General features: G+C 50.2%; 1 protein-coding gene across 1 annotated transcript in view; it reads left to right on the forward strand.

Moving 5' to 3' along the window:
* The first annotated feature begins 23395 nt into the window (after positions 1-23395).
* Positions 23396-27541, forward strand: part of TBX15 (T-box transcription factor 15) — a 98642-nt gene continuing 94496 nt past the window's right edge. Inside the window, 1 exon segment of the mRNA XM_033173460.1 lies at positions 23396-23900. Within this exon segment, the coding sequence (XP_033029351.1) occupies positions 23696-23900 (205 nt within the window). The 5' untranslated portion in view covers positions 23396-23695.

Here is a 27541-nt window from a genome sequence, read left to right on the forward strand (position 1 = left end):
TACTTCTGTATCAGTACCAAAAGTACATAATTGCTCACCAACTGAATTCCTGCATCTTTCCAGGTTATGTTTGCGAGTTTAGTTGAAAAGTTATTTATCCAGTGCGAGGGAGAGGTGATCTAGCTTGGCAGCACAGTCACTGGCTTGTTGCTGTATTTTCACATGTAACAAAGTTGTTCCCAAGCAGGACATGTGAACAAAAGGCTATGGTCCCAGAAAAGTTTAGTGTTTACTGAGTTCACATGTGGCACCTTGGGCCCCGTTCTCCACCCTTTGCACTCGGATCCTCTCATTTAGCAGTGCTGGGTGACCCAGAGAAAATGAGAAATGAAGTTGCCACAGCTTCTTCCTCTGTTGACTCATCTGTGTGTCTGCTCCCATTCCACTCTAATGTAGGTGGGTAAAATGTAGAATCCTGATCATGACTGTAGGACAAATGGAAGCGATAGAGGGAGGGACAGGTAGGAGAAGCTGTGGCCTCTCAGAAAAAGCCAAAGCAGCAGCCACACTTTCTCCACCAGAGGCACCTCCACACTCAGGTGCTGGCCCGAGCAGGCTGCATCTCATCCCTCTAAACAGAGGCACCTTCAAGCCTTGCCCCAGAATCTCCAGCAGCCTGTTTTTGCCCCTTTTCTCAACCTGGTGCCCTCCAAATGTTTGGGTGAATCAGTCTCATGAGTTCCAGACAACAAGGCCAGTGTTGAAGGACGATGGTTATTGTACCCAAGTTGCAGAAGGAATAGGCCTAATGCCTCATGTGCCACGCACAATGTGATGCTTCCCCAGTGTGGTGTAGTGGTTAAGAGTGGTAGTCTCGTGATCTGGGGAACCGGGTTCGCGTCTCCGCTCCTCCACTTGCAGCTGCTGGGTGACCTTGGGCTAGTCACACTTCTTTGAAGTCTCTCAGCCCCACTCACCTCACAGAGTGTTTGTTGTGGGGGAGGAAGGGAAAAGGAGAATGTTAGCCGCTTTGAGACACCTTCGGGTAGTGAAAAGCGGGATATCAAATCCAAACTCTTCTTCTTCTTCTTCTTCTTCCCCGCTGGGCAAGAGGATGTTAAAAGTGGTGGCTTTTGAGAGGCTGCTCTGCTCTGCTCATGCCAGATGCCAGATTGCAACCAAAGGCTCTTCTGTACACTTAAAACTACTGTTTGGGTTGTGGAAGCATCTTCCTGGCTCTATTTGAAGCAATAAGAAAAATGGACAAGCCAAGCTAGCTTGGTGGGAGAATAATGCATTGACGCAGAATGAATTTATTCAGAATCGGGAAGAGCAAATGCTGTATTCTGTTTAAAACTTCGGAAGAGGGTAGAGTAAAACTATTGAAATAAATAATGAATTGTACGCAAGACTGAAAGAAACATTTATTGTTGATTTTTTTAAAATAAAATAAAATAGCAGTGTGTAGTAATCCACAGCATAAACTCCGGGGTAGGGGGGCTTCCGTTTGTCTGAATTGCTCAGCTCAGCTCGCCTCTCCTAGCTTTCCTGCAAAACTTGACAGCTGCCGGACACACTCTGCAGAGAGAAGACTGAAGTGGTGGCTCATAGGCTGTCACCGTAGCCTCCCCTTGGCCACCAGAATGCCATCCCACCACATTGGCAAAGACTACGTTGCGGTGCTAAAAGAGCGGGGGAATCTACGCTCAGAGAATCCTTCTGCACCAAGAAAAAAGAAAGAAATTCTGCAACTCTCTTTAAATCATATGACAATTTAAAATTGTCTCTTAGAGTACCCAGTTATCTAATATTGCACAACTTTACTTCTGCTAGTCATGGCATGGGTAAGAAAACTTCAGCCTCATCACTGATGTCTGGGGATTTTATTCATTTCTGTCTTGCCCCACCATCCTGTCTTTCTGGCTTCTGCGATATCAGCAAGCTCAGCGCCTGCCTGTCAAGCATACATTTGAGCTAGAAATTTATCCCCCTACTCCTCTTTTTTATGATAGCTGAGGTTTTCTGGAATTCTGCATCCACTGTCATGTTCTGTGTTTCCATGAAATCACAACACACTCCCCATAGCAAGAAGACTGCTTCTCTTGGTATTCATTGTGTGGGGGTGGAAGCCCTGCAACCTGCAGCCAGTTTTGTGTTCGTTTTCTTTGTGGGTAGGTAAGCTCTCTGGGGTGTAAGGGGTGTTAGGGGAGGGGTAGTACCTCAGGGGGGGACACTGTGCTCCTTCTGGGGTAGTTTGTTCCACATTTGGTCTCCACCTTGCACTCAGCTCTCACCTGTGCTCCTAGAAGCTGTCAGCATGTGACAGCAGCCACACTCCAGGAAACGACTTTAGTTGGCCAGCTAAACCAGATGGGGCTCAAACCCTTGGTGAATGAGAGACTTCCCCTGTGTCGGGGACTGGGCAGTGGAGGAATGGTGGGTCACCTCCCCAGCTTGACCTTTCCATTGAGGAGGAAGAACAGGACAGTTCAGATTTACAACAGGGGTTTGAGGGAGGTCACAGCTCAGAGGCAGATGAGAGGAAAAGTTGGGAAATAATGGGAGAGGAGGAGGAAGCAGCACCAGGAGGGCGACAGCTGACGGACACAGTGTCTATAGAAAGCATTCCAGACCGCCACCCCCCCCTCCAAGAACCTGGCGAGCCTTGAAAGTATGAGAGCAAAGAGCTCAAAGACAGAGGGCACTTAGCACCCATAGGAGAGACACTGAGCTTGACAAATGAGGAAGTGGGAGAGACGGGGGCTGGAGATTCACTCGGGACAACGCCATTATCCAAGACGCTGGGTTCTATAGGCTCTCTCTGTAAATACTGAATAAAAAGCGGACGGTAAGAAACATTTCCTTGTCTTTGTACTTTCCTGGGCAAGCAGCCGGGAGTTGCTGGCAAAAGCCTGACCCTGTATGCAAAGACAGGCTCTGGCAAATTGAGTAGATGGGACCAATAGTGGGTCCAACAGCCAAGGTGGCAGTTTTTGCCTGTACTGTAGAGGGAACAGGGGAAGCAGATAGGGCTCATCAACCTGGGAAGGAAGCCCATCTAGGAGAAGGAGTACTCTGATCCTAAACCTCTGCTGAATTGTGGGATACCTTCAGGAAAAGAAAAGGCTAAGGAGTAAACCCTACACAAATCCAGAGTACAGTACCTAAGACGGATTGATGGTGCCTTGTACATTTCCTTCCCGCAACTACTGCAGCTAAGCTGGTGCAAAGTGTATTGTTCTGCTTTCCTTTGGACCACATCAGCCAGGCTGAAAGAGAGGCCTTGCCATCTGGGCAGCCCAGGACCTCCAAACACACTGCTCAGGCTTGCACCCCAGGGAGGCCACTTTGGTGCTGCGAACACAGCGGTTTGACCACCCTCGGAAGTGCACTCCATTGTCTATCTACGCACACAAGATGCCAAGAACAACAAGGATAAACTCTGGTTCTCCGTAAGCTCCCATCTTTCCTGACCATCGACCATGCTGGCTAGGGCTTGTGGGAGATGGAATCCAGTAGCCTCTAGCTGGTGTGAAACTAGGCTTTATTTCACCCAGGTCAAAGACCCATTTTGGCGCGCGCACACATGCCCTTGTGCATTTGAGTACACACACAGAGAGACTGAGCCTCAATGGCATGCCTCTGGAGGCTTCATTTGGGGCCAAACACCAGGCTAGACCCCCTCGTGGCTATGGTACTGGCCTCTAGAGGACGCAGTTTCCCCACCCCTGATTTACTGCCGAGCATTGTGGTGGACTGTCTCCACTTTTACATACTGAAACACCACTATAGGTACCAAAAAGTATTACCATAACTAGGGCAGTGTTGTGGCACGGCACCTCTGTAATGATGGCTGTTGATGAAGAGATGAGAAAGGGTAACTCCTCTTCTTCCCTGCCTCTGCAAAGTTTCCAGTGTACAAAGGTACAGCTTCCTCAACCTTACAATATGAATTTGGCTGTAAGAAAGAGGTCTTGGTTGCAGCGCAGCTAGGGGGTGAAGTGCTGCTCGAGGTGGCCACCAGGGGGTAGTATAGTCTAAAACGCGGAGCTTTCTGAAAAGTCACCACAAACACATGGAAAAATTGAGAAATCACAGACAGCTCCGGAATGGTGCATAATCGCTCAGGTTTGGGCACCGTTTCACACATTACACAGCAACAAGCATGGGATTGCCACTGAGCGTACACTCCACGGGCAGCTGCAATACAAAATACTATATAAAGAAAATAAACCAAACCTAGCACACCATATAAGAGGCATATTTTCAAAGCACCTGCTTAACACTTTCCATTTTGGGGTGTATACCTGAACAAGGTAATGTCTGAAGCAGCCCCTAAGCATCCAGGTCAAGTAATCAGCCCCTAAAGGCACCCTGATCTGTGCCTATAGGTTTGCTGCATCCCCACATTTGGATTAAGACCAATGCTGACATTAATATTTTAATACAAAATACATTTTTAGAACCAGAGAAGTCAAACAGGGACATCCAGGGGAAAGGTGGTTTGTGTCTTGGGCTGCCCCACCTTCCCCCACGATGTTGTCGTCTTCGTCGCATTCCCACTTGTTACTTGGGATTTTTGCTATAATTAATTAAACATAACAATAGATTCTCTAGATTGGGAACTTTCACGAAGCAGAGAGAGAAGAGCAAAAAGGGAAAAATATTGTCCCTTTGGTTCCTTTCTGTTGCCCCTCCCTTTACGGTTAAAGCAAAAGCAAATAAACAAAAAATACTTGATACAAACACAGTTCGTTTCGGGACGATATCAATTTACAGTGAATAAGTGAGCAGCAAAATCATTTACATAACTGCAAAGAAAAACCATTTGAAAGGGATACAGTTCAAAGCAACATTGCATATATATATTTTTAATGATCCAGACCCAGGTTTGCTGGTGCCAGGTTTGGGACGTCTCCAAAGGACTTTATAAGGATCCCAACAAGCATGTTTCTCTGAACTGCTGGACACATCTGGGGATTGGGAAGGCGGGAGGGGAATTGGACCCTGGAATTATGCCCCACAGATTTCAGTACATGGTATTTAATTTGAGGTGAGTGCCCAGAACCGAAGTCTCTTCTCCAATTGCATTTCTAGTCACCGGGTCTTTCTTCTTCTGTCATACAGGTAGAGCGTGAGGCCCCTTAATCTCAGGGCCGTGGGTTCGAACCCCAGATTGAGAGAAAGATTCCTGCCTTGCATGGAATTGGACTGGATGACCCTTGTGGCCTCCTCAAATAAAATATTTGAGGGCCCCCCAAGTTAATGGACATTGCCATTCAATGGGTGGGTGGGTGTGTACCAGGTCATGTGAATGATTGTGCAGGGCGGGGCTTACTTGTCCCCTCCCACCAATATCTTATTCAAGTTGGACCCCTGGTCTGCAGTCTCATCTTCCAAACCAGAGGTTGCCTCTCAACAATTCGGAGCGAGAGCCGCCGCTCTTGATAGGCTTCGAAATGACACTTTCAACGCGCAGGACTGAGGATTTGGGGCCCTACTACGCCCACCCGGCACGTCGAGCCTATTTCGTTGTTTGTATTATACTGTCAACAATCCATTGATTGAGTGATTGATGTTCCCACCCGTCAGGGCGCAGAATTTGGGAACGGGAATAAAATAGTAGACGTGCTAGAGGGTGGCTCTCGAGGTCGCTGCACCTAGCCCATCGCTCCCCGCGATCTAGACGTCCTTGGCTCTCTGGACTTAACGGCGGAAGCGCCTCGGCTTCTGCCTCAAATCATTGATCGTGGGAAAGTGCATTAGGAGCGACGGAGCGCGCAGAGAAGACGAAGGCAAGCGCAAGAACCCGCCGAGCTTGCTTGCCAGAAGTGAACGTGGGGGGGGGGGTGCAGCTGGGTGTCTGCGATCCCTCTTCCCAGCTGCTCTCAGCCCCCCGAGACTTTTTCTCCCCGCTGTTTCTAGCTTGCTCCGATGCAAAGCAGAAAAGGAAACACGCGCGCACACAAGAGTTTCTCTCCCTCTCCAAGGCAGGTTATTTCTTTGGAGGGCAGCCACCAAATCCATTGTCTGCAAAGGATGCTTGATGGGTTGGAGAGTGGGAGAGAGAGGAGAGGCGGGGGGGGGGGATCACTTTGAAGTCCCCCCACAACTGTTGCAGCTCCAGTTCTTTCCCCACCCGGCTTGGGTCTCCAGATGCACGGAGAGAGATCGTTGCTTTGATCTCGGAAAGCAGCAATTCATTCATTCGTTCGTTTCGTTTCATTTGGGGTGGGGGTGGGGAAGAAACGTGGTTGCGTAACTGAGAGCATAATGGCAACCATGCAGGGGGATGAGGTCATTGTGGAGGGGGAGGGGAGGGGAAGAGAGCTGGGGAGCCCAGCATGGGTGTAGCCAGGGCGGGCAGCAGCTGCCCCCCCAAAATCAAGTAAATCAATAAAAATACTTGACTGAGATTCTGCCCCAACATGAAGCCTGTTTTCCCCAACATAAATCGTGGTCACGCCCATGGAGCTGGGGGGGGCTCTGTGGAGGGTGGGGTGGACTGGACAGGTCGGGGTGCAGCAGGAATTTTACCTAGTTCATCAGGGTTCGCTTAACCTTCTAGCCTGCTGTCACCCACCCCACCCCGAGCAGCAGACCCAAAGCCTTGAAACTCAGGTGCTAGTGATGGGCAGAACGGTGGGGAGAAAAGAATCTAAGCGAGAAGCTTTGGATTGAGCAAATCTTCTCCTAAGGAAGAACCCCGAACGAAGTTTCCTGCTCCTCGCTAACTTTTCTCCCTGCTCTGACCTCTGGCTTCTGCTGGAGCAGATGCTTTTGCCTGCCTGGAAAGGAAGAAAAACGCTACGAAGGCCAGCTTCCCCGCGTCCACTCCTGACTTATTATTTTTGCTGGAGTTAAAATCAATCAATCTGCGTATATCGTAATCGACATTAAAAAAAAAAGGTATAGAAACTTCATAAAAGAAAGTAAGAACTTTCCCCTGCTCTAGCCTCCTGCCAATAGAGCTTGTCGAAGGTTGATTTGTGATTAACTGGTGAGCGTGGTGTACTGTACAGTATTCCCCAAACGCAGCCAAGTTCGCTAGGCGGCGCTCAACAGCAACCTGTTCTGGCGGAACTGGCGCCATTTCCGGATGGAGTCTTTTATTGATTTATTTGGTTTGTTTTAATTTGAATAGCTATTGACCTTTTGGGGAGAGTTCGAGTTATCTCGATTAAAACTTTATTTCTTAAAACGTTTAGGAAAGTTACAGGTAGGTAGCCGTGTTGGTCTGCCATAGTCAAAACAAATTTAAAAAAATCCTTCCAGTAGCACCTTAGAGACCAACTAAGTTTGTTCTTGGTATGAGCAGTTATTTGAGGACACCAAGCAAAATTCATTGGAGCACGTTGGATTTTAAAAGAACAGCACCACGATTATAAATCCTTAACCACAAGTGTGATAAGTTAAATAACAAGTTCAGTTTAAAATGCCAGCCACGAATCCCGGCTAAAAAATAAATTGCACATGCGAATTAATAAAGAAAAACGCTCGGCTGTCATGAGGATCAGCACGTTTGAATCGAATTAACGTATTTCATGGGTATATTTCTATGCCCGTCTTTAACCCAGTGAAATGGAAACCTCAGCTCTGCAGATAAAGACGTCACTGGGCAAGCGAACTCTTCTCAAGCGAGAGCTAATGAAAGGGCCGGTCCACCCATGAGGCGACAGAATCCACAGGGGCAGCAGATCTCAATGTAGATCTTCACTCACCTCTAGTCTTCTCCCCTAGTGGGGAGTGGGAGGGGTGCCGTTTTGTGGTTCCCTTCAGGTGCCAAAATGTCTTGGGCGGCCCTGATGAATAGGCACTCCCAGCCAGGAAGGGTTTTCATATCGCATCCCTGAGGTACCCTCAGGGCAGATACCCAAGCTGCAGAACCCTGCACGTCAGAATGGGAAGCAGACCTGCACACCACCACCGCAGCCAAGCCGAACCCCCATTTTTGAATTTGAAGCAATATTTACTATTTCAAGGGCGGGGGGTGGTGGGGGCTCCATTAAGTCCAGAGTCTAAAATTATCTACTCCCATCGCAACTCATCCCCCGCCCCCAAGGATTTTCACCATCAAAGGCGGAGGAACCGAACCTTTATAACTTGCTCGCCGTGCGGCAGAGTTTGGTTTGAGATCACTTCAACCGCAGCGCGCCTTTGGGGCTGCAGCGAAGTTGTCCTGCGCGCCCCGGGTGCCTCCTGGTGGGATCTGCGGCGCTGGCGGATTAAACGCGGCAGACAAAGCAAGTCGAGGCAATTGCCTGAGCTCTGGGCTTCGGAGAAAGCTGCAGCCCAGGCCTCGGTTTGCAGGGGGAAGGTTCCTTCGATTTATCACACAAACGTATTATTCCGCCCTTTCTCCCAGGCCAGGGGTTTAGGGCGACATACTAGTATTTTCTCTCTTCCACCACCCAGGTTTCGCCGCAGTCAGCCTCCTCGGCAATTCTAACAGGGCTCTCCACAACCCAATTCTAGCCACTGCATCTATTTCCCATTTTTATTCTCTCTTCCTGCACAACTGCATGTTGACTGAACTTTTTTTTTTTTTTTTACGCTTCGACACTAAGATGGGCTTTGCACTCCTTCATGTAGGTCCGAAATGATCCGATCCTGGAATCACCAGCTCTTAAATTTATGCCCCTCCGGCTGCTTTTTCTTAACGAAAATGGCCGGGGGGGGGGCACCTCGAGGGTGTTACCAGCTATATGCGCCAGGGAAATGTAGGGGGCGATGCAAGATTCCACTAAACCAGAAAAATGGGAAAGAAAAATATTGTTCTGTTCTCTTTATCTAGACAGCCTTTCCTAACACCACAATCCGTACGACTAACCGCTGTTTCTCGCCACTAAAGGCGTGGATTTGTGTTGCTGGAGGGCAGAATTCTCCCGTTCTTTCGCCTGCAATGCGCTCTGCAGGGCGCGGATTGGATTTAAAGGATGGGGACTTTAGGTTTATTGGCAACACGGGCTGTCATAAAAACAGTTACTCCGCAACGATCCTGTTCACGATGGAGACTAAACACGCAATCCTAGTCTCAGGGACACCGCGCATTTTAGAGTAAGGTAAAGATAAAGGGACCCCTGGCCGTTAGGTCCAGTCGCCGACGACTCCGGAGTTGCCACGCTCAGCTCGCTTTACTGGCCTACAGTTTCCGGGTCATGTGGCCAGCATGACTAAGCTGCTTCTGGTGAACCAGAGCAGCGCACGGAACACCTTTTACCTTCCTGGCGGAGCGGTACCTATTTATCTACTTGCACTGCGTGCTTTCGAAGTGCTAGGTTGGCAAGAGCAGGGACCGAGCAACGGGAGCTCACCCCGTTGCGGGGATTCGAACCGCCGACCTTCTGATCGGCAAGCCCTAGGCTCTGTGGTTTAACCCACAGCGCCACCCTTACTTTAGAGTAAGGCGGCACAAACAAACCTGCAGCTTGCGTTTCCTTGAACTTCATGGGGCACTGCATACATCCTAAACTTAAGCGGCCTGGAAGCGTGAGGATTAAAGCGAGCGTGCTTAGTTCGTACTACACACGGTTCCGAATCTAAAAACTTGGAGTGAACTGGATAGTCATAGCTGATGAGGCTCAAAACTAGCCCGAACCTCGCCTGATTCTTTCACAGGCCGTTTTAAAGGACTGTTACTTTAAAGAGTGTGATAAGTTGCCAGACTGTGGGCTCGCGTAGGCAACGGCCAAACTCCAGGGATTAGATTTTAACGTTAGATTTTAACGTTGTTTCATTGAAATCAACGTTAGATCGCGGGTAACGTGAGCATCAGTTTATTTTTTAAATCCAATTTTGGTTGCTCGGCACAGATTAAGGAATTTAGGCGTTGAGGACCGTCTCGGTATATTTTCATCCCACTGCCTTGAAGCAATGTGCAGGAGACAACAGGACAGAGACACGCGTCTTTCTGTCGCACGCGCTTTGGTCTCGGAAAGAACCAGCAGTTACAGGTAGACACAGGCTCCATCTCGCGGAAAGCCCTATGAAAATGGGTGGGAACGGAGCAAAAGAAGCAGCGACTCCCGGGCACTTCAGGGAGCCCAGCTGGTCTCCCCAGTCTGTGCATTTGCTTGGGCAAGAAAGGGGGAAATAGTTGCGCTATTCTACCCTAGCAAGATCCATTGGGACTGATTTCAAAGTAATTGCGCGTAACATTGCGCTTTGAGGGGACGGTGGCTGTGCTCATAATACACCTCTAAAGCACATCCCGAAGCGCTTTCTTCCCCTCAAAGGATGCTGGGCATTGTAGTCCCCCCGTTACATTTCGCAGCAACTTTGAACATAGGCCTACTGCAGAACCCAGATTTCTTTGAGAGGAAGAATGTGCTTCAAAGATAGTGCATGTGTAAGTGGAGAGGTGGCTAGAACGGGGTGAAAGAGAAGCACCGAAAGAAAAGACGCTGGTTAGCAGTGGAGCACAAGCGTCATTAGAGGAGCGCATCAAAGGCCCTGGCGTGCTCTGGTCCATGGGGTCACGAAGAGTCGGACATGACTGAACGACTGAACAACATCAAAGGCCCGGAGAGCGGCAGCCAAAGCCCCTGGAGAAACTGTTTCACTACGACGCCTCGGCAGGCGAAGGAGTGTTTCGGGGAAGCAGCCCAGAAGCAACACATTCCCTGGAAGTTGTTGCGCGCCCGCGGCCAAACAGGGCTGCGCGGACGCGGCCACCAGCCGCCGCCTTCTCTCGTCGGGGCGGCCTCCTTGCTGGGCGCCCGGCTCCATTTCTCTCCCCGCGCACGCAGGCATCCTTCTTCTGCAGTGGCGAAACAGGCGCGGGCGCGGAGGGCAAGGCAGCTCCCTTTTGCGCGCCCTAGGACGCAAAGGGAAAGCAATCTCGCCGCCGGAGGTGGCGGAGCTCTGTGCCTCTTGCTCCTCGAGCGCAGGACGCGGAGAGCTCACAGGGAGATGCAGAAGTTGATCTCCCTGCTAGGGTGCCAACTTGAATAAAATATGGGGGGGGGAGGTAGGCCCCACCTCGATCACAAGAGGAGGCACACACAGCACTGGAATGGCAATGCTCATCAACTGGGGGGGGGTGGCCCCTTCAAATATTTTATTGGCCGGGAGGCAAGGGACCTCAGCCCCGGGAGTCCTGTCAAGCTAGCTGCTCCCACAGCCAATCGGAGTAGGTGGCATTTATTAACTTACTGGATAGGGGAGATCAAAGGGTCGGCGCTTAAGTCTGTAATTGAGCCTGCAGGGGTGATCCAATGCTTTTTGCTGCCTGAGGCAGAACAAGTAGGGCGCGGGCGCGCACACTCGAACCTATCCTCTTGGAACACAACACCTGCAGTAAAATGCACCCACACACCTCACAACCGCCTTTTCACCTCTCTGGCTACTATATAAAATAAAATAAAAACACAACGATAACAAAATAACAGTTCCGCGGTCATTTTATGACGTCCCAAACCAGCTGCCTAAGGCCCCTTCCTAATTGGAGGGCCGGCTCTGTGGTGTGGCGTGGCCCTGCTTTAGAGAAGACGGCCCTCTGTTGTGACAGGCTTGTCACGAGTGCAGCCCTCTCTTTTGAGGGTGCCTTATTTTGAGGGCTGCCCAGCCCAAACCGTTCTTGACATCCGCCTTTCTCCGGAGACAACGGAACGCGCCTCCAAGAGTTCAAAAAGAACAGGAGAATCGCAGCGCCTGTCGTGGCTGCAGAGACCAAATATGCAACTGCTGCCTCCCGCGTTTTGCTTGTGCTGCGTTAGCCAGCACGGAAGGGACCTGGAGCAAGCCTGGGTGGTGTGTATCGTGTGTATCCTGGGCTTCCCAGAAGACAATTCAGCCTCTCCGATGGCGTCCAAAGGAAAACAGAGCAACTACCTTTGGCACCAGCTTGGCTGCAGGAGTTGCTTGAAGGAGGTGTCTCTAAGGCGCCTTACAGACTCCAGCCCCAAAACAAGGAACCACGTTTCCGGGCCTCTACGAGGGGGAGACACAACAAACAGCCTCTCGGGAACCCCAGGCCTCCCTGCCTCGGCCTCGGAAAGGGCTTCGAGGGGACCGGGCTGCTGCCTTACGGAAGGCCGGGTCAGAGAGGCGCCGGGTCGGCCTTTGTTTGGCAAAGGGCCGCAGCGCCAATCTTGGGGTGGCCTGCGGTCGCTCGCTGCCGGTGAAAGGCGGCATTCAGGGCCTTCCTGGGCGGCGGCGTCTGCAATTGAGCACCGGGAGTGTCCGGCTCGGAGGGGCGGAAAAGTTTGCTCGGCGCGCTGCTGAACTCGGCCTGCGAGTGGGAAAAGTGTTGGTGGAAATGCTCCGGGGCCGTTTTTTGTGGACGGGATATGGAAATGGCGAGTCCGGAGTCTCCGGCGAGAAGACTGATCTGCAGCTCGCGCTGCTCACAACCAGGATGGCAATTTGAAAGCGCCATCCGTGGGGATGTTTTGCCATTTAAAGCGCTTAGTGGAAGGGGTGGGAGAAAAGGAAGAGGCCAATTGCTTTCTTCCCTTTTCTGCCCTGCATCTATTACAGTAACACTCGAAATGCGCCTTTCCTTCCTCGTGTTTTATTTATTTTTTAATGAGAACCGAAAACTTGTACCGATAAGTATGCACATCTTTCCTTTCTTAATAAATAAATAAATAATAATCCCCATTTCTAGATTCACATTCATCCAAATGGCCTCACAGTGGCTCAGAGCCTCTTCCACTGCATTTGCACGCCTGAGATTTAAATTGGCTTCCCCCCCTTAAAAACCAATTGATATTGCAGAGGTAAAATGCAAACACTGGTCAGAAGACTGAATTTTGAGTTTCTCTTCCTTGGCTTTCCATCTCACATTTTCATAACTGGTGAAACTAGAGTGAGAGAAGCGCTCTTCAAGGGTCTTGTGTGAAAATGTGTTACAGCACAATTCTTTGTGAACTTACTCAGAGGTAAGTCTTAAGTTCAACAGGGTTCCCCCACTCATTAGAAAATGTGTTGAAGTTTGCAGTTCTGAAGATGCCCAACTTTTGCAGGTGATGATGCATTCCAGGAAAACAGCCATTTAACGGAATGGCCAGAATCTCAGTCACAGCTCTCCATAGGCTCAAAGGGGTCAACTCTCCTCTGCCATCCCATCTTCTGCACAACTCTAGCAAATTTTAAGTGGGAGAGCTGCAGGAAGGGTGGACGGTGGAGGAAAGCATGTCATTTGGCCTTTTGATTTCAACATCAATAAGTTGTTTATACAAAATAAAAAAATTCCTTCCAGTAGCACCTTAGAGACCAACTAAGTTTGTTCTTGGTATGAGCTTTCGTGTGCATGAAGCTGTCAATTATAATTATAATGTCAATTTCGTGTACTCTGAAGCTGTCAATTATAATTGCATGTTCTCCTCTGGCTCAGCTGCATGGCAGTCCAACTGAGATCTGGACAGGATAGCACCTGATTTAGCTATCATACACTTTACTAGAGAAATACAGTATAAGTGTCTTCCATCTTCTGGTCTATAGTAGGTGTAGAGTGGTGAGAGTGGAAATGTAGTCTAACTTCAGGGAGGTCAGAAGAGCTAAAAAATAAAGTGGAGAAGAGGAGTGGAGCAGGAATTCCAGCAGTGCAAACCTAAGTGTTTTAACTCAGAAGTAAATCCCACTATACTCAGTGGGATTTTCTGCTAGTAAAAATGCTTAGTGTTACAGCCCCAATTTTTTATTAAGGGAGTTTAATTACTAAAGCGAGCATCTGAAACTGATCTTTAAAATCACTTGAGGTGGAGGGGAAGAGTGTGCTTCCTCACAAATTTCTACAGCTTCTCACAAGCCTAAGGATAATATCTACATGATAACAAACTGGGCCCTACACTATTTGACCCACATCAGTTGTTTTCAATTGCTATGCACAATAATTACTACTTGTATGCTGGCAGGTTTTTCAGAACAGGAATAATTTTCATGATTCCAATGAATTGTTACTCAGGGTGGGAATGATCTGAATCTGCAGAAGCTCTACAACGTGGACCGTTCTCAGAGCCTGGAAACTTGTGCAACATGTGCAAAGGCTTGCAATGTGACACCATCATGTGTGTTTTGCATAGGTTTCTGCCTATGCAGCAGGGCTTGTAGGTCATTGGATGGAGGTCAGTCATAACTGCCTTGGGAAGATCATTCATCCTGATAGGTGGCTTTTAAAAAATATATTTAGAAACAGTTTTTTTAATGGACTTAACAGCAACAACTGTACCTCATTGTTAGTTGCCTGGCCCTGTCAAAGCAAAAATGTTAAATATACTGTATTTTAGGAAATGGCCTGCTCTGTCACTCTGGTCTGTTGACATACAATGTTGCTGTGTACAATATGGAATGGTGAGGTTTCTTACTTCAGGACAAAAGTGTCCAAATCAGCTACAGTGTTTGCTTAATTTGAAATATGAAATGAAATCTCAAACTTGGATTAAAAACACAAATGAAATAGTACATTCAGAATTTGAAATAATATTTTGACAGCAACAGATGAAAGGCAGCAGTCTTATGCATGTCAACTAAAATAATAATAATAATAATAATAATAATAATAATAATAATAATAATAATAATAATAATAATTTATTTGTACCCCGCCCATCTGGCTGAGTACCCCAGCATAGAACCCAGCTGATAGGCCCCTTTTGCTCTGATGATGTCACATAATGAAATGAATGTGGGGGTGTCTTTATATTGAGTATTTCAAGAAACTGGATACCACTTAGAATTAATTAGTTAACTGAATAGCATAGCAGGAGCCTTCCCTTCTGGAATTTCTGGAGGCCAAATTGCAGGTGATACTCAATTGACTTTTGTGACTTCTGAACACCACAACAGTAAAGGGGAGTTTTTGGTGGCGGGTAAACTTGGCCAAAGAACAAAAACAAAAAACTTTTTTTCTCATGCCTACTTAACCATGGTCCTTCAAAGATAGATTACCCAGAAAGCATGATAGCATTCAGCCTCAAGCTTTGACAGCAGGTGCTTTGGAAGCCAGTCTAACTAAAAATAAGAAGTGTGTTTAAAAAAAATGGAATAAACAAAACAAAACAAATACAGTTGCGGGTCCTCTACTGAAAAACGCAGTGTGCAAATCTTTGCTACAGACGTAAGTGTGCAGGGAAGGGTGCTGCTGCTATCCAGACGGTGTCAGAAGTTAATGGTTATTTTAATAAAACCGAGATGTGCAGAGCCCAATCCGCTGAAGGTGGAGAGGGCGACGGGGAGAGGGAGACGGGGCAATGTGGGGTGCAGGAGAGAGAATGCACGGAACAGGGATCTCTTGTCAAGAGATTTCCTGCAAATGCTGCGCTGTGCTTCTCGCCATGGAGCAGCATTCATCAGCTGCAACATTCTCAGAACTGCGTTTGTGAAATCAACGTTATCACCACCAGAAGGGCGAAGAAAACCGTCGCAACTATTGAAAGCAAAGATGAAATTATACATTGTTGTCCCCGCCCCTTATATGAGCTTTCTTAGCTCTCCAAAAAGCAAGGAGGACAGCTCCATCATTTGTTTTAAAATAAAGGAAAAGAAACCAGTTCGACCTCTGCCTTCTCCCTTTATTCTTAAGAATGCAGCGCTTTGTCTAAGAGAGAAATTATTTCTCGCAAAAATTCAGCCTCAGGGTGCTGGATGCCCAGTTATCCAGCCACTATCTCAGCCGAACTCTTAGCAAAGGCGTTGCAGGCCCCAGCCTCTGGGAAGTTCTCCTGAACCAGCCCCATAGAAACGAACGTCGGTTACTGAAAGGCACCGAGGGGCAAGAGTGCTTCTGGCACTTTCTCTTGTACGCAGCTTAATTCGTTCTTCCAGATCCCCTAAACCAGAGTTCAGCGCCCCGCTGCCCTTTCTCGCTCTGCGCGACGCTGGCCTGGCCTCTCCCCAACAGCTCTTTCCATAAAAGACGCCGGAGAGACTTTCCACTGCGCGGCTTTCCGCTCGAAAACCTCTAAAACTTTACTGCGGAGAGGGATTGAAGGCCTGAGGGAAACGCCGTCGAGATTTCTCACTAATGCAGCCTGAAGCAGAGGGAGCCGCCGTTGCATTTGATCTGGTCTATAACGGAAAAGTACCGAAAGCGCGCTGGCGAAGCCTCCGTTCGCACTCGGCTCGGCCCTTACGCGCCACTTATGGATCACGGAGCTTTAGCCCGTGCGCTAGGCCCTCCGAACGAAGCAGCCCTTTGCGCTCCACTCTGGCCTCTCGCTTTGCTCAGCCTCCTTCCAAATCCATCCTCACCCACGTCTTGTCCAGCTCTCAGATGGTGACAAAGAGGGGCCGCTTGCCTTTCGCCAGCTGCTTCCACCGGCCTTCGGCTTCGACCACGCCGGACACCCGCTCCTGCCTCCTCGGAAAGCAGGGGCACCTGCCCGCGCACCCTGGGTGCCATCCGAGTGTGTGGCATCTTCTCTGGCCATGGCGCAAAGCAGAGAGAGAGGTCGCCTTTGGGATGGCGCTGCAGATCGCGCGGATTCCACCGGGGCCGTTGGGGAGGTCGACACAGCTAGAGAGCAAAGTTCAACCTAGAAACAGCCCCCTCCCTCGGGAGGGACGGGAGGGGTGCGTGCAATGGGGTAGGAAACTGCGCAAAAAGGCGGCAGTTCCCTGGCCTTTGTTTAAACAGTCCACCGCCCTCACCGCTTCGGCGTTAGGAGGTGGGGCTGCTGACAACAAAACGGCCTGCGGCTGATCTCCCCTCTGCGCTTTTTACTCTTCTGCGCAATCCCCTTACCCAAAGGTTCACTAAGCTTGAATAGGGCTGCCGGGGAGCTTGCCAAGAGGTCAGCTGCCTGTGGGTGAGGATTCAGAGCCCCTTCCCCACACGGGCGCAGGGTCCAAAAGGGCAAGTGCTGTAGCCTAAGAAAAGCAACCAAGGCCCTGTGGCACCTTGGGTACTTCGGGAGACCTTGATGAAATGGGTCCAGCCCACGAAACCCGTTCAGGTCGGGTCGCAGCGCACTACCCTTTCAGGGTGTCTCGGCTGTTTTGACTGCAGGCGGAGAGACGCGAGAATCGGACGCACAAACTGCTCCAATTTGCAAGCAGTTTTAAGCGAAAGCAGCTGCATGTAAGGCGACTCGGTCCCAGCCAGGTCCATGTAACTAATTGGCCGGAGTCGACCCAGGCTTTGATTTTGGCTGTCCGGTTAAGGAGGAAGTCGGGGGGGGGGAGCGGAACAAGAAAAGGCAGGCTGTCTGGTTGCCTCGAAATGAGATGAAGCTCATCGCGGCTTGGTAGGCTCTTTAACCTTTGGGCTGACGGAAACCGAATTAATGCTGCGTCTTGGACCCCAAAGCTCCGTTTCAAGTGGAACACCCTCCCCTTCCCTCTGTTATCCTTTTAAAAGTAATCCGTCTTTTGGGGAAAATATGGGGAGATTCTGCTTTGGGTCTGTAGAAACAGAGGAAGCCCCCAAACACCCCCCCTCTCCCATTTCAGACAATTATGTTTGTCCACAAAAGCGGAAAGACAAAACAAACCCCGGCCAAGTCCTCACCGACGCCTGCTGCTAAACCAGAGGCGGAGGGTAATAAAATCAAAAGGCAACCTGGTGGCTCGGTTTTTCTAAGCGCCCCCCACGCCAACCCCCGTTTCTAGTAACGCACTCAATCGAAGTTCCCCCTTTCCTGGAGAAAAACAGATAAATTTATGAAGGGATAGCTAAGAGAATAATTACAGGGGAAGGCCGTTAAATTTTATTTCGAATTCCCAAAGGCAAAAGCTGACATTTTATTGCAAACATCTGGCGGGCTTAAGGAGGCTGGCATGGGGTTGGTTCCAAACTCTTAATGCCGGTGTGTGTTTTAATTCGGAGCAAAAAGGCAAGAGAAGCCTAGTCAAAACACGCTCCCACTATCCCCAAACCCTATTTGCTCAGTTAACAAAAAAGGGGGGGGGGATTTAGCAAGAATCCTTTGTGAAGTTCTCTTGCGCACACCTCGCGGAGCTGCCTAGAGTGCTCTTGAGCTGGTGTGGTGGAGCGGGGCGCGGGCTATTGACCAATACAGTCTACTTGGGAGTAAGTCACTCTGAAGAAGCTCAGGCTCCTGCAGCAGATGAAAATGTCAGTCAATGCCCCCCACCCACAACCTCTTAAAATCTCACTTGCTAGCTGTCCTTAATGGAAGCTATTCCTCGATGCCCACCTCATCCTCTCCCCACCGGGCATAATGGAACTGATCTACTTTTACGGGGCTCTTATAGCCTAACGAGGACTGCCACAAAATAATATTTGCGACGCCCTTTGAACAACCCGAAGGCGCGACGCAAATAAATGCAGCATTCTTCTTCTTCCATGCAAGTTGGGAGGGAAGGAAGAGGGCGAGAGAACCTCCATAATAACTAGCTAATAAGAAGGAGGCACTGGGCTTGGGGGTGTCCCATAAAATTGCAGTCGGAGGCCTGCTCTTTACAGTCCTCATAAATGCGCCCCTTTGCCAGCAGGCGCGGGGATATCAACGTGCTTGACATTCCGAGGGCAACCAGAGCAATTGGGCTGAAATTAATCTCGCCTCTTAAACTAGCGCCGGGCCCGGCTCCTCCACCCGCTTTTAAAGACCATCTAATAAGGTAGTAAAGGACCATAAATCACAAGAACGCCAGCCCACCCCGCCGGCCGGCCCCGCTGAGCGCTCTACAGCTATTGCGCAAGGTCCCCTTACTTAGCCAAGCCTGGTACAAATCGCCCCCCCCCAACAAGTTCTCCCCCCCCCTTCTCCCGGATGGGCGAACTAACCCTCCCCTTTGTGGGAATGGGGTAGTTGGTGGTGCTACTACTTATAAGCGTTTTAACCGGCTTTAGTGCAAAACCCTCTTCTCCCATCCGTGGTTTTTGAAGTACATTTATTGAACGGTGCGCTTCGCTGCTTCAGCTTGGTTACGTAGAGGACGCAGCTTTCCCGGGGGCAGCCCGAGCCCCTGCGGGGGTCTACTCTGAAGTAAACCCTGCTGGGCGCAAGGTTGAGATGGGAAACCTGGATCTGCCCTGCAGCATCTCAGATCGCAGGTGGAAGCCAGTCTGATGGAATTATCCTTCGCACCAAATAAAATAAAAATGCTATGTGCCCATAGCATGCCAAGTGAAGCTCATTATGCGTGCAGCGTTTTCTTCCTGCTTTGTTTTTTTTGTGGGACTCGGGAGAAGCACACAGGCAAATGAATCCATTCCTGGGGTCTCTGAGCTGGTACTGCCCAGACACAGGCTTACCATCTCAGCGCGAAACGGGCCTAAGGGTGCGCAAGACTGCAACTCTGGGCTGGGGTTTCCAGGTTTCAAAAACTAAAGGTATTATCACTCCTGAGAACATGAAGCGGGAGAATAAAGGCTCTCATCAGATATAATCGCTCATCTAATCGGTCTGGGGTGTGTGTGGAGCGAGTGAGGGGTACTGTGATAGATGTTTCTCCTTTTGCAAGGAAGAAGAAATAGAAAATCCCATACAGCAAAGGCTTCAGGTGGCGAGATGGGAGCGATTGTCAGTAAACAGCTAATTAATCCGAAATTGATCCGAAATGACCGACGGCGGTGTTTACACATAGGCCACCACCTAAAAATTGGTGGGGGGACGGGACGACCTCTGGGGTCCTCCCAATGTCCTGGAACTGACCTCCGTCCTCGCAAAGACTTTCAGGAGGCAGCCCCGCTCTTAGGATGCCGCGCAACCTCGTGGCGGTCTCAAGGCTAGTTTATGCCATAATAAACGTGTTAGGTGCCACGGAGTTCTTACTCTCACTCCCGGATAAATGTGTTTCGGAGTGGAGGCGGGTCTCTCAGAAGTTAAACAACAGAAAGAAAAACCCGAAGGAAGGACAGAGATGGGCTCGGAATCGTGACCTTGGTAGGTGAGCGAAGTCTAGGAGAGCGATAGGGGAGGGGGCGGTGAGTTGTCAGTCTGGGTGGGCGCTATCTCACGCACATCCAATCCCATTTAATTATATGGGATTTACTTCCGAGTAGAAGAGCTGTTCGCCCCCGTATTTTATATACGCTCCAGATTTGCTAGCAATCACTGCAGCCCGCCTTTTCCTCCGCGGTTGCCTGGTCGATTTTGACTGCATCGTCTGACCACTTAATTTTGGATTAATTTCTGAAGCGCGCGCAAGTAATGCAGGCAGTGGAGGTCGAGTAAATATTTGTCACCTCTGGAGCCTTAAGGAAAAATCGACTTAAATATGTTTTCCAAACTGCGAAGAAACACCAAAGGAATTTAGCGCGCTTTTGGCATCGCCAAATCAGACTGAAAGAGGCGCAGAGTGGCCATAGTCGCTCATCTTCTTATCGCTGCGTGCATATTATTATTATTAAAACAAAATACTACTTGCACTTAGTTGGACGTCCGTAGCACAGATCCCTGAGGGCCAGCCCAGGTACCCTAGTGCAGGCCACTTGTTCTGGGATCGTGATGTGGGCGAATGAAGCGCATAGGCCATAAGGCAACATGCAAGAGTAAATGAGATTTGGTTAAACTCCTTTTCATTTCTATGCTTGCTTTATCACCAGTCATTAAATGGATAGGAACTCAATCCCGTTAGTTTCCACTTAACTTGCGTACACATCAGTGTGCATAGGATGGGGGGGGCAATTAAGGAGTCTCACTCAGCGCCCCCCCCCAACTCGAACCCTGTTTATTTACTTGCAAATCAGTCCAGGTGACTAGCACTGAATTGAATGGACCCATGTGCGTGCAGAGCATGCACACGCAAATATAACTGGCTCCAGTGAGCCTTTAATCTCCTGTAAATGTTCTTAGGGTTGCAGCATTGAAGTGTCATGGAAATCGAAAGAACTTGCACCCAAGATTAAAAAAAAATAATTGGCAGTGTCACTGCCTCTTCTGAGAGCGCTTAAATTTTCCTCACAAAGCTTTCTGTTACATAAACACTATCAAAATCCGCCGGTTTTACAAGGATTAAAGGTGAGTAGATAATTCTGTCTATTTTAAAGCCAGGATTTTGGTTTTAGAAAGGGCCTCCTAGGATACGAATGAGCAACTTAAAAAAAGCTAGCCAAAACGTTTAAAAATTCTTCATTTCCTTTCCCCAGGTAGCTCCTATTTTCCTTCGTTTTTTGTTTTAAAACAAAAACGAGCCCCTCAGCTATATTTGTCTACCCGCCCTCCCCAAGCATCTATTCCTCTCCGAAAGAGCCTTTGAATTGCAGAGTCCGCTCAAATACTGAGAGAATCGCGCGCACTGACGCCCGCCATTCCTTCCCTGACACGCCACGGTTGCTTTTGCGCGGAGGAGGACCCGAGCTTTCGCCCTCCTCTGGCTGCTTTGGCGGAATTTAGCCTCCTGCAAATTTCGTGCGATTCCAAGGCTGGCGAAAGAGAGGATATGAGTGCAAAAAACTGACGAAGAAGCCCCGCTTTCTTGGCATGGTGGGTCACCATAGTCGGGGGATGTCTAATCGAAAGAAAAAGACGGCGAGGGGAAGAGTTTGGTGCGCGCCCGCGCGTTATTTGGTGCTGTCAACTCCGAGCCAAGCAGCCCTCCCAACCAAGCCACCGCGAGGCACCGCGCCCGCCCGCGGGATACCTTACCTGATCTTCGCCGGGCTTTCCCAGCCTCCTCCCCGTCGGTATTTCGGTCTCAGAGGACCTGAAATCCATCCGAAGAAGGGAGGTTTGTGCCTTAGGCTGCATTTGGCCCCAGCAAAAGTCTGGTTCAGCCGGGACCGCAATGAGAAGCTGCCTAGCTAGCCCCGACGGACGCGGCTTTCTAGGTAGCTGGCTGCCTGGATGTCCCTGCGTCCTTTCTGCCGTCCAGAGCAGCAGCCTGCGAGCGTCGGTTATGACAACTTCGCCTTTGTCTGCTCTGGATGCAGGAGAGGCTTGGTGCAAGATTCGCGCGCGCGGCTGCCTGCCTCCCTGCGTTCCCTGCGTCTCTTTCTCTCTCTCCACGCTGTGGGATTATTGGGCAGTTTGTTTCTCTGTTTCTGTGTCTCAACATAGAAGGGCGTGTAGGGGGAATGAAATGTAGCAATAAAACAGAGCTGGACATTTTATTAAAAAATGACGTCTCCGCTTCGCTTTTGCTCAGATTTATGAACTGGGAAATTTGGTTAAAATAAAATAAAATAAAATTTCCTCTCCATAAAGAGGCCGATTCCAGCCCAAACCCCAAAACCAGGCAGCCCAAGCCTCTGCATGCTTTACTGGCAAGTAAATTCTGCGGGAATAATTAGGGTTTAATTCGAGGGGAAATGCACAAGATCGCAGCCTGCCTTGATTTCACTGGGACAGATTTTTACTGCCGGCTCCTGTGCGCTGATTTCGTCGGGAGGCATCCCCAAGCTAGAGAGTTTAGAATCGCAGCCTTCGCGACGGCCTTCACTCTGAGATCAACTTAAAAGTGGCTGTTACCTTGGGCTAGATCCTGCCCACGTCTTTTATCGCATCCACCTTTTTGTTGCTGTTTGCAGTGCTCTTTCTCCCCCATCCCCAGTAAACCTCTTTGAGTCCGTGGGAATGTGGCCTGTAAGTCTTGCAGAGCGATAATCAGAATTATGCGGATGGGTTATTAGTATGGTCAATACATGCCATACATTATGAGATGTAAAGAGGCGTAGAAAATATGTTTAGGATAGGATATAGGATAGGAAACATCGAATAGTCGTAGCCGTCATACCGAGATATAGAAATATATTGTGCCTCTGTTGATTTTTGATTCGGTCGTTGTGATTATGCATTTTGGACGCACACCTGAAATAGTTTTCTAAGGCCGAAGATTTTTACGGACAGTTCCTTCTCCCGTCCACCCATCAACCTACCAACATCGAAGTTTGGCTGGATTGAAACCAGTTTAAATCTCATCCAATAACGCCAAAAGAAGCTATTCGCGCGCGCGCATAACTTTGCACTCGGGCGGAATTCCGGATCAGGCTGCTTAAACAGGACTTCGCATGGAACTGCCAACCCTGCATAACGGACTTCCTTTTCCTATATATATTGGTTAGTACATTTTAGAAACCTCGCTGCTGCTCCCCCAAACCTCGCGGCTTTAATTCGCTTGAAGGAAAAAGTAGCATTTGCAGAAGTGGAAAACGAACCATCCTGCATGCGGTCCTCGGCGTTTTCGATTTTTCTCCGCATATTTGGGGGGAGCGGGTGGGGGAGAATCTTATGCAAGCTGCCAGGGATGAGGGTGGGTAGGTGGGGGCTACCATCTGGGGCAGGGTGGGCGGCTGGGCGCCGTCTCTGCTTGTTTTTGGAGGGAGAGAAGGGAGAGTGCTGCTCGGCTACCGTCCAGCAAAGGGTTAATTCCTCGCGCAGCTGCCCAGGAGGAGCCAAGCTGGGAGAAGCAGCCCGGGCGCTTGGCCCGCCCCTTCCTCATTGGCTCCGGGGCGCCGAGGTCCCCGGTCTGCGCGCCTTCCCATTGGGCAGGGGCTTTGCGGCTCTCTCCTGACAGGCGCGCACAGCCTGGTGGTGTTGGGGGGGAGGGGAGAAGAAAGTTCCCCAGAAGTTTGGATCAATCAGAGGGAGAGAAAGGAGGGGGGGGGAAGAGAGGAAAGAATGAAGCGCAGCCTGCAAGCGCCGCGACTCTGAGCGGCGCCGGCGATCCGGGCGGTCGGTGGGTCGTCTGCGCTGCTCCGCGGATCCATGTAGCGTCCAGGCGGCCGCTGGGCGCTCTCACGTCGGGGCAGCCGCTCCGCTTGCCTCTTGCTGGGGCCCGGCCTCGTGAACCAGCCAGCTAGCCAGCGTCGCCCTAACTCCGGCCAGCGCTTGGGCAGCTGCCGGCGTGCCTGCCCCTCGGGCCGCGGGACTCGCCAGGAACGCACTCACCCCGTCGGGCGGCTAAAATGAGCGAGAGGAGGCGCTCGGCAGTGGCCCTCAGCTCGCGAGCGCACGCCTTCTCCGTGGAGGCCCTCATCGGCTCGCACAAGAAAAGGAAGCTCCGTGACTGGGACGACAAAGGCCTGGATTTGTCCATGGACAGCCTCAGCCCCGACGGGCAGCTGCCGGACGCCGACGACCCCGCCCAGTGCCTGGACCTCAACGCCAACGGTGAGTGGCCTGGACGGGGTTGGATTTGGGGAGGGGGGGAAGGAAGGAAGGAAAGGGTCCGCGGACGCGCCTTGGGGCGGCTGGAGAGTCCTCTTGGCACGCGGCAGCCGTGGCCAAATGCGAGACCAGAGCCCGTCCAACGAGACAGACGTTCGTTTTTGCCTGTGTAGGCTTGACCTTCCGCCGACAGGTGTTGCTGGAGGGGGCCCGGAATAATGCCCGGATTTTTGGAGGTTCCTGGTGGAAACCATTCAGGCTGCAGCCGACGGAGACACCTTTTGGAAAGGTTAATTTAGCACAGCCTCCCCGCAGAATGGTAGCGTTGGAAGCGACCCACAGGGCCGTCTCGTCCGACCTCCTGAAATGCAGGAATCGCCTCAATTTTGCTTGTGGTTTTTAATAGCCGTCGGGGAAACTGTATCTCTTGAACCCTGGCCCGGGCGTCCCCAGGGACTCGGCCTCCCCACCCCTTGCCTTGCCTTCCTCTTGCTGCCAGGCAGCCCCTTCGCCCCGCCGGGACAGGAATAGACCGGCTGATGGCTATTAATAGCCAAAAGCATCAAGGCAAGCCTCGCCTGGCATCGAAAGAGCGCCCTCCGAAGGGCCAAGCGGCGCTGGGTGGGCGACGCACGCTCCATGCCAGCTCGCCACTGCCGGGCCTGGGAGAGATCTGGGAAAGGGGCGCCTCCTTGCGCGCTCCTACCGCGAACATATCCCAGGATGGAGATTCGGGACTCCGAGCGCGGAGAAGTCTGGGGTAGTTCACTCAGGGACGCAATAGGACCAGGCCTTGGGCCCACGGGCGGGAGCTGGGCTGCGGGTCCTGCGGGAAAGAGGCGCCGCGATTGGCAACCCAGCTTGGAGACTTTTTTCGTTCAAGCGGCTCCTCTCCAGAGTCCTTGGCAGGCGAAGCCAGCGCGGAGCCCGGCAGCGAGGATGGACGGAACGGGGTCTTGCGACGACCGCATCCCACCCCCTCCTTCCCCACAAAGCTCCAGCGGGTTCGGTGTAGTGTTAGCAAAGACTTATCTACTTCTTCACGTCGGTTCCTCTTCCTCATCCTGGTCTTTCAGGACGCATGCCATATATCTACTATATTTATATATTTGTAGCTGTATCTGTAGCTGTATTTGTGATCCGTATACATATGATTCTAAGCAGCCTTACTCAGAAGTAAGTCCCTACGTGTATGCATAGGATCGCAGCCTCCACAAATAATTACATGACATCCCAGGTGATCGTTTTGAATTTTCAGCTTTTTAACCGTTTTCCTTCCTGTAAATTATATTGTGTCTTCCAATGACACTATTGCGAGAAAGGGTTTTAAAAACGGCATTTGATGGAAATCCGCCCCCCCCCGGTTTGGCTGCATGTGTCAAATCACTTCAGTTATAATTCGAACGACGGTTGTTTAATTACTGTAAATATTTTTTTTTTAAAAAAAATAAGGACTTCAAAAGTAGGAAAGAGCTGAAAATCTGTAATTTCCCCAAAAGTAATTTTTCCCTGTTGCAGTAAAAGCGAAATCCCTTTTTCTTTGAGTTAAAACCTTAAGTCAATTCGTGTGCCTAGGAATATAAATACAGGACAGAATTACCGGTGGATTGTTTAATGAAACTGCCTGCTCGAAGTCAGTCCCTTGCTGGGAGGATCGAGAGAGCTGTCGAGCCTCCAGCGGGGCTTAGATTTCCACGTAGCCAAGGATCGAAGTGTCTTGCAAGTCCTTTTCCCGATTCCTACACTTTCCCTCAATGCGATGATGATTAAAAAACGAAACAAAATCCCTATTCTGACCTCTCCGCTGTAGCCGAAGCTCCGTCGGGGAACGGCTAGTAGCAACTCGCTGGGATTCGGCATGATTTTTGGATTTTGCCGTCCAGTCTCGGAAAAGCGCAATTCCTTGGGACGTTTTCCAGCCACTTCCTCGAGCAGTAAGTGGAGCTTTGCGCAGGAGAACTGCCCGGTCAATCAGTCTCTTAAATTATTATGGCTTTCAGTCGGATTTGCAATCCGCGGGCCTTTCCCACCTTTGCCTCACGGGTGAATTATTTCAACTCAGTAGGACAAGGCCCGTCTCCCAGGCCTGTTTCCGGAGGGCATCCTCTGCTGTGAATGGGCATCCTCCTTACCCCTCTTATTACTTCTGCTTCAAGTGGGGTGATTTTTTAAAATAAATAAATAAATTGGAGGGCTCGTCTTAATTACAAATGTCTTAATTATGCTCTGCCTTGGAAATAATTAGCGAAATTAGCGGGTGCGGGCGGGACAGCAACTTCCTTGCCCCTCGTTATAGGCCTAGCCTTCCAAGTCTCCTGGAACCGCATTTAATACCCCTTCCAAGCAGCCTTCGGAAAGAGACCTTGAGAAGAAAGGCGTTTGGGATTCCGGAGGCGAAAATTGATTTTCTGCAGGGGCCGCGAATCCAGACTTGGGTTTCGAGCGTTCTTCCACAAAGTAAAGAATATAGAGAGATCTATCTGGGGGATTCCTTCCCCGCCCGCCCCCAACAACCCCCCCCACCGCTTTACCCCACCCCCCACCTCTCGGAGTAGGGCGCACATTGTTCAACTGTTTGCAGTCCCGTAGAACTGAGATGTTTTTCAACTTAGCAGGACCGACGGCAATCCCTGCCCCCCCCAGGGGATTCATTTCGAAGGAACCCCCCGGGCTGAGGGTCGGAAAAGGAGAATTGCGAAGGGAAACGAGAGGTCGAGGCGAGGGGCTTTTGCGCAAAGCACCAAACCAGAACAGAAACAGCGACTAGCTGCAGCAAGAAGATAATTGTTACCAAAAAAATAAAATAAAAAACCACAAAAGGCAAATCGTTAGGGGGAAAGAGCCCATTGCAACAGCCGCCTAGATCCCGAGATTATCACGATCATTATTGACATTTATTTCTGACGCCAACTTTGTGAGCGGCGGGAGGGAAGTACAGTATAGCTTACTTAAACCAAGAATGGGGTGTATGGGGGAATTTCGCTGCAATGATAAAAAGCACAAGGCGAGACCTGGCTGTTGCTTTTTAACGAAACCCGCTCTATACACAAGAAGCGTGGCTGGTTTCCTGTTGTCTCTATGCAGCGGGCCACGATCTGCGTTCTGCGCCAGGCCTCAAATTCAGCGTTCATTGTATTTGCAGCCGTCCTCTAAAACACCGGATCATAGTTGAAAATTCTTAAAGAGCTTTGGTGCTGTTGCCGAGCCACTCAACCGAATGCGTCCTTGAAGAAACGTAAAACACGGCTCTAACTTCGCACCCAGTCTTTTCTCCCTCTCCTCCCCGTCATAATTTGTATTTCTCCTCCCGCGAGGGCTTTTCCCGCGACCCGTAAACCTGGCAAGTCATCTGTTTCCCGGTTCTTGCCGCTGCAAAACGCGCGGGGCGTTTGCGCCAAACTTGCGCCGGCCGAGAACTACTCTCTCTCTCTCTCTCTCTCTCTCTCTCTCTCTCTCTGTGTGTGTGTGTGTGTGTGTGTGTGTGGCGGGGGGCACATTGGGGCGACGGATGATTCTCTTTACCTAAAAGGGCGAGTCCAGTTTGGAAGAAGTTTGGCTGGCTCCTCGGTTTGTCTGGATTTCTGCCTAACCCAGTTTGCCAATTTCTCCCCGGTGAAAGCGACTACCGGTAGTTTAGCTGAAGC

This window comes from Lacerta agilis, chromosome 16 (assembly GCF_009819535.1).
Source record: "Lacerta agilis isolate rLacAgi1 chromosome 16, rLacAgi1.pri, whole genome shotgun sequence".
NCBI classification, from domain to species: domain Eukaryota; kingdom Metazoa; phylum Chordata; class Lepidosauria; order Squamata; family Lacertidae; genus Lacerta; species Lacerta agilis.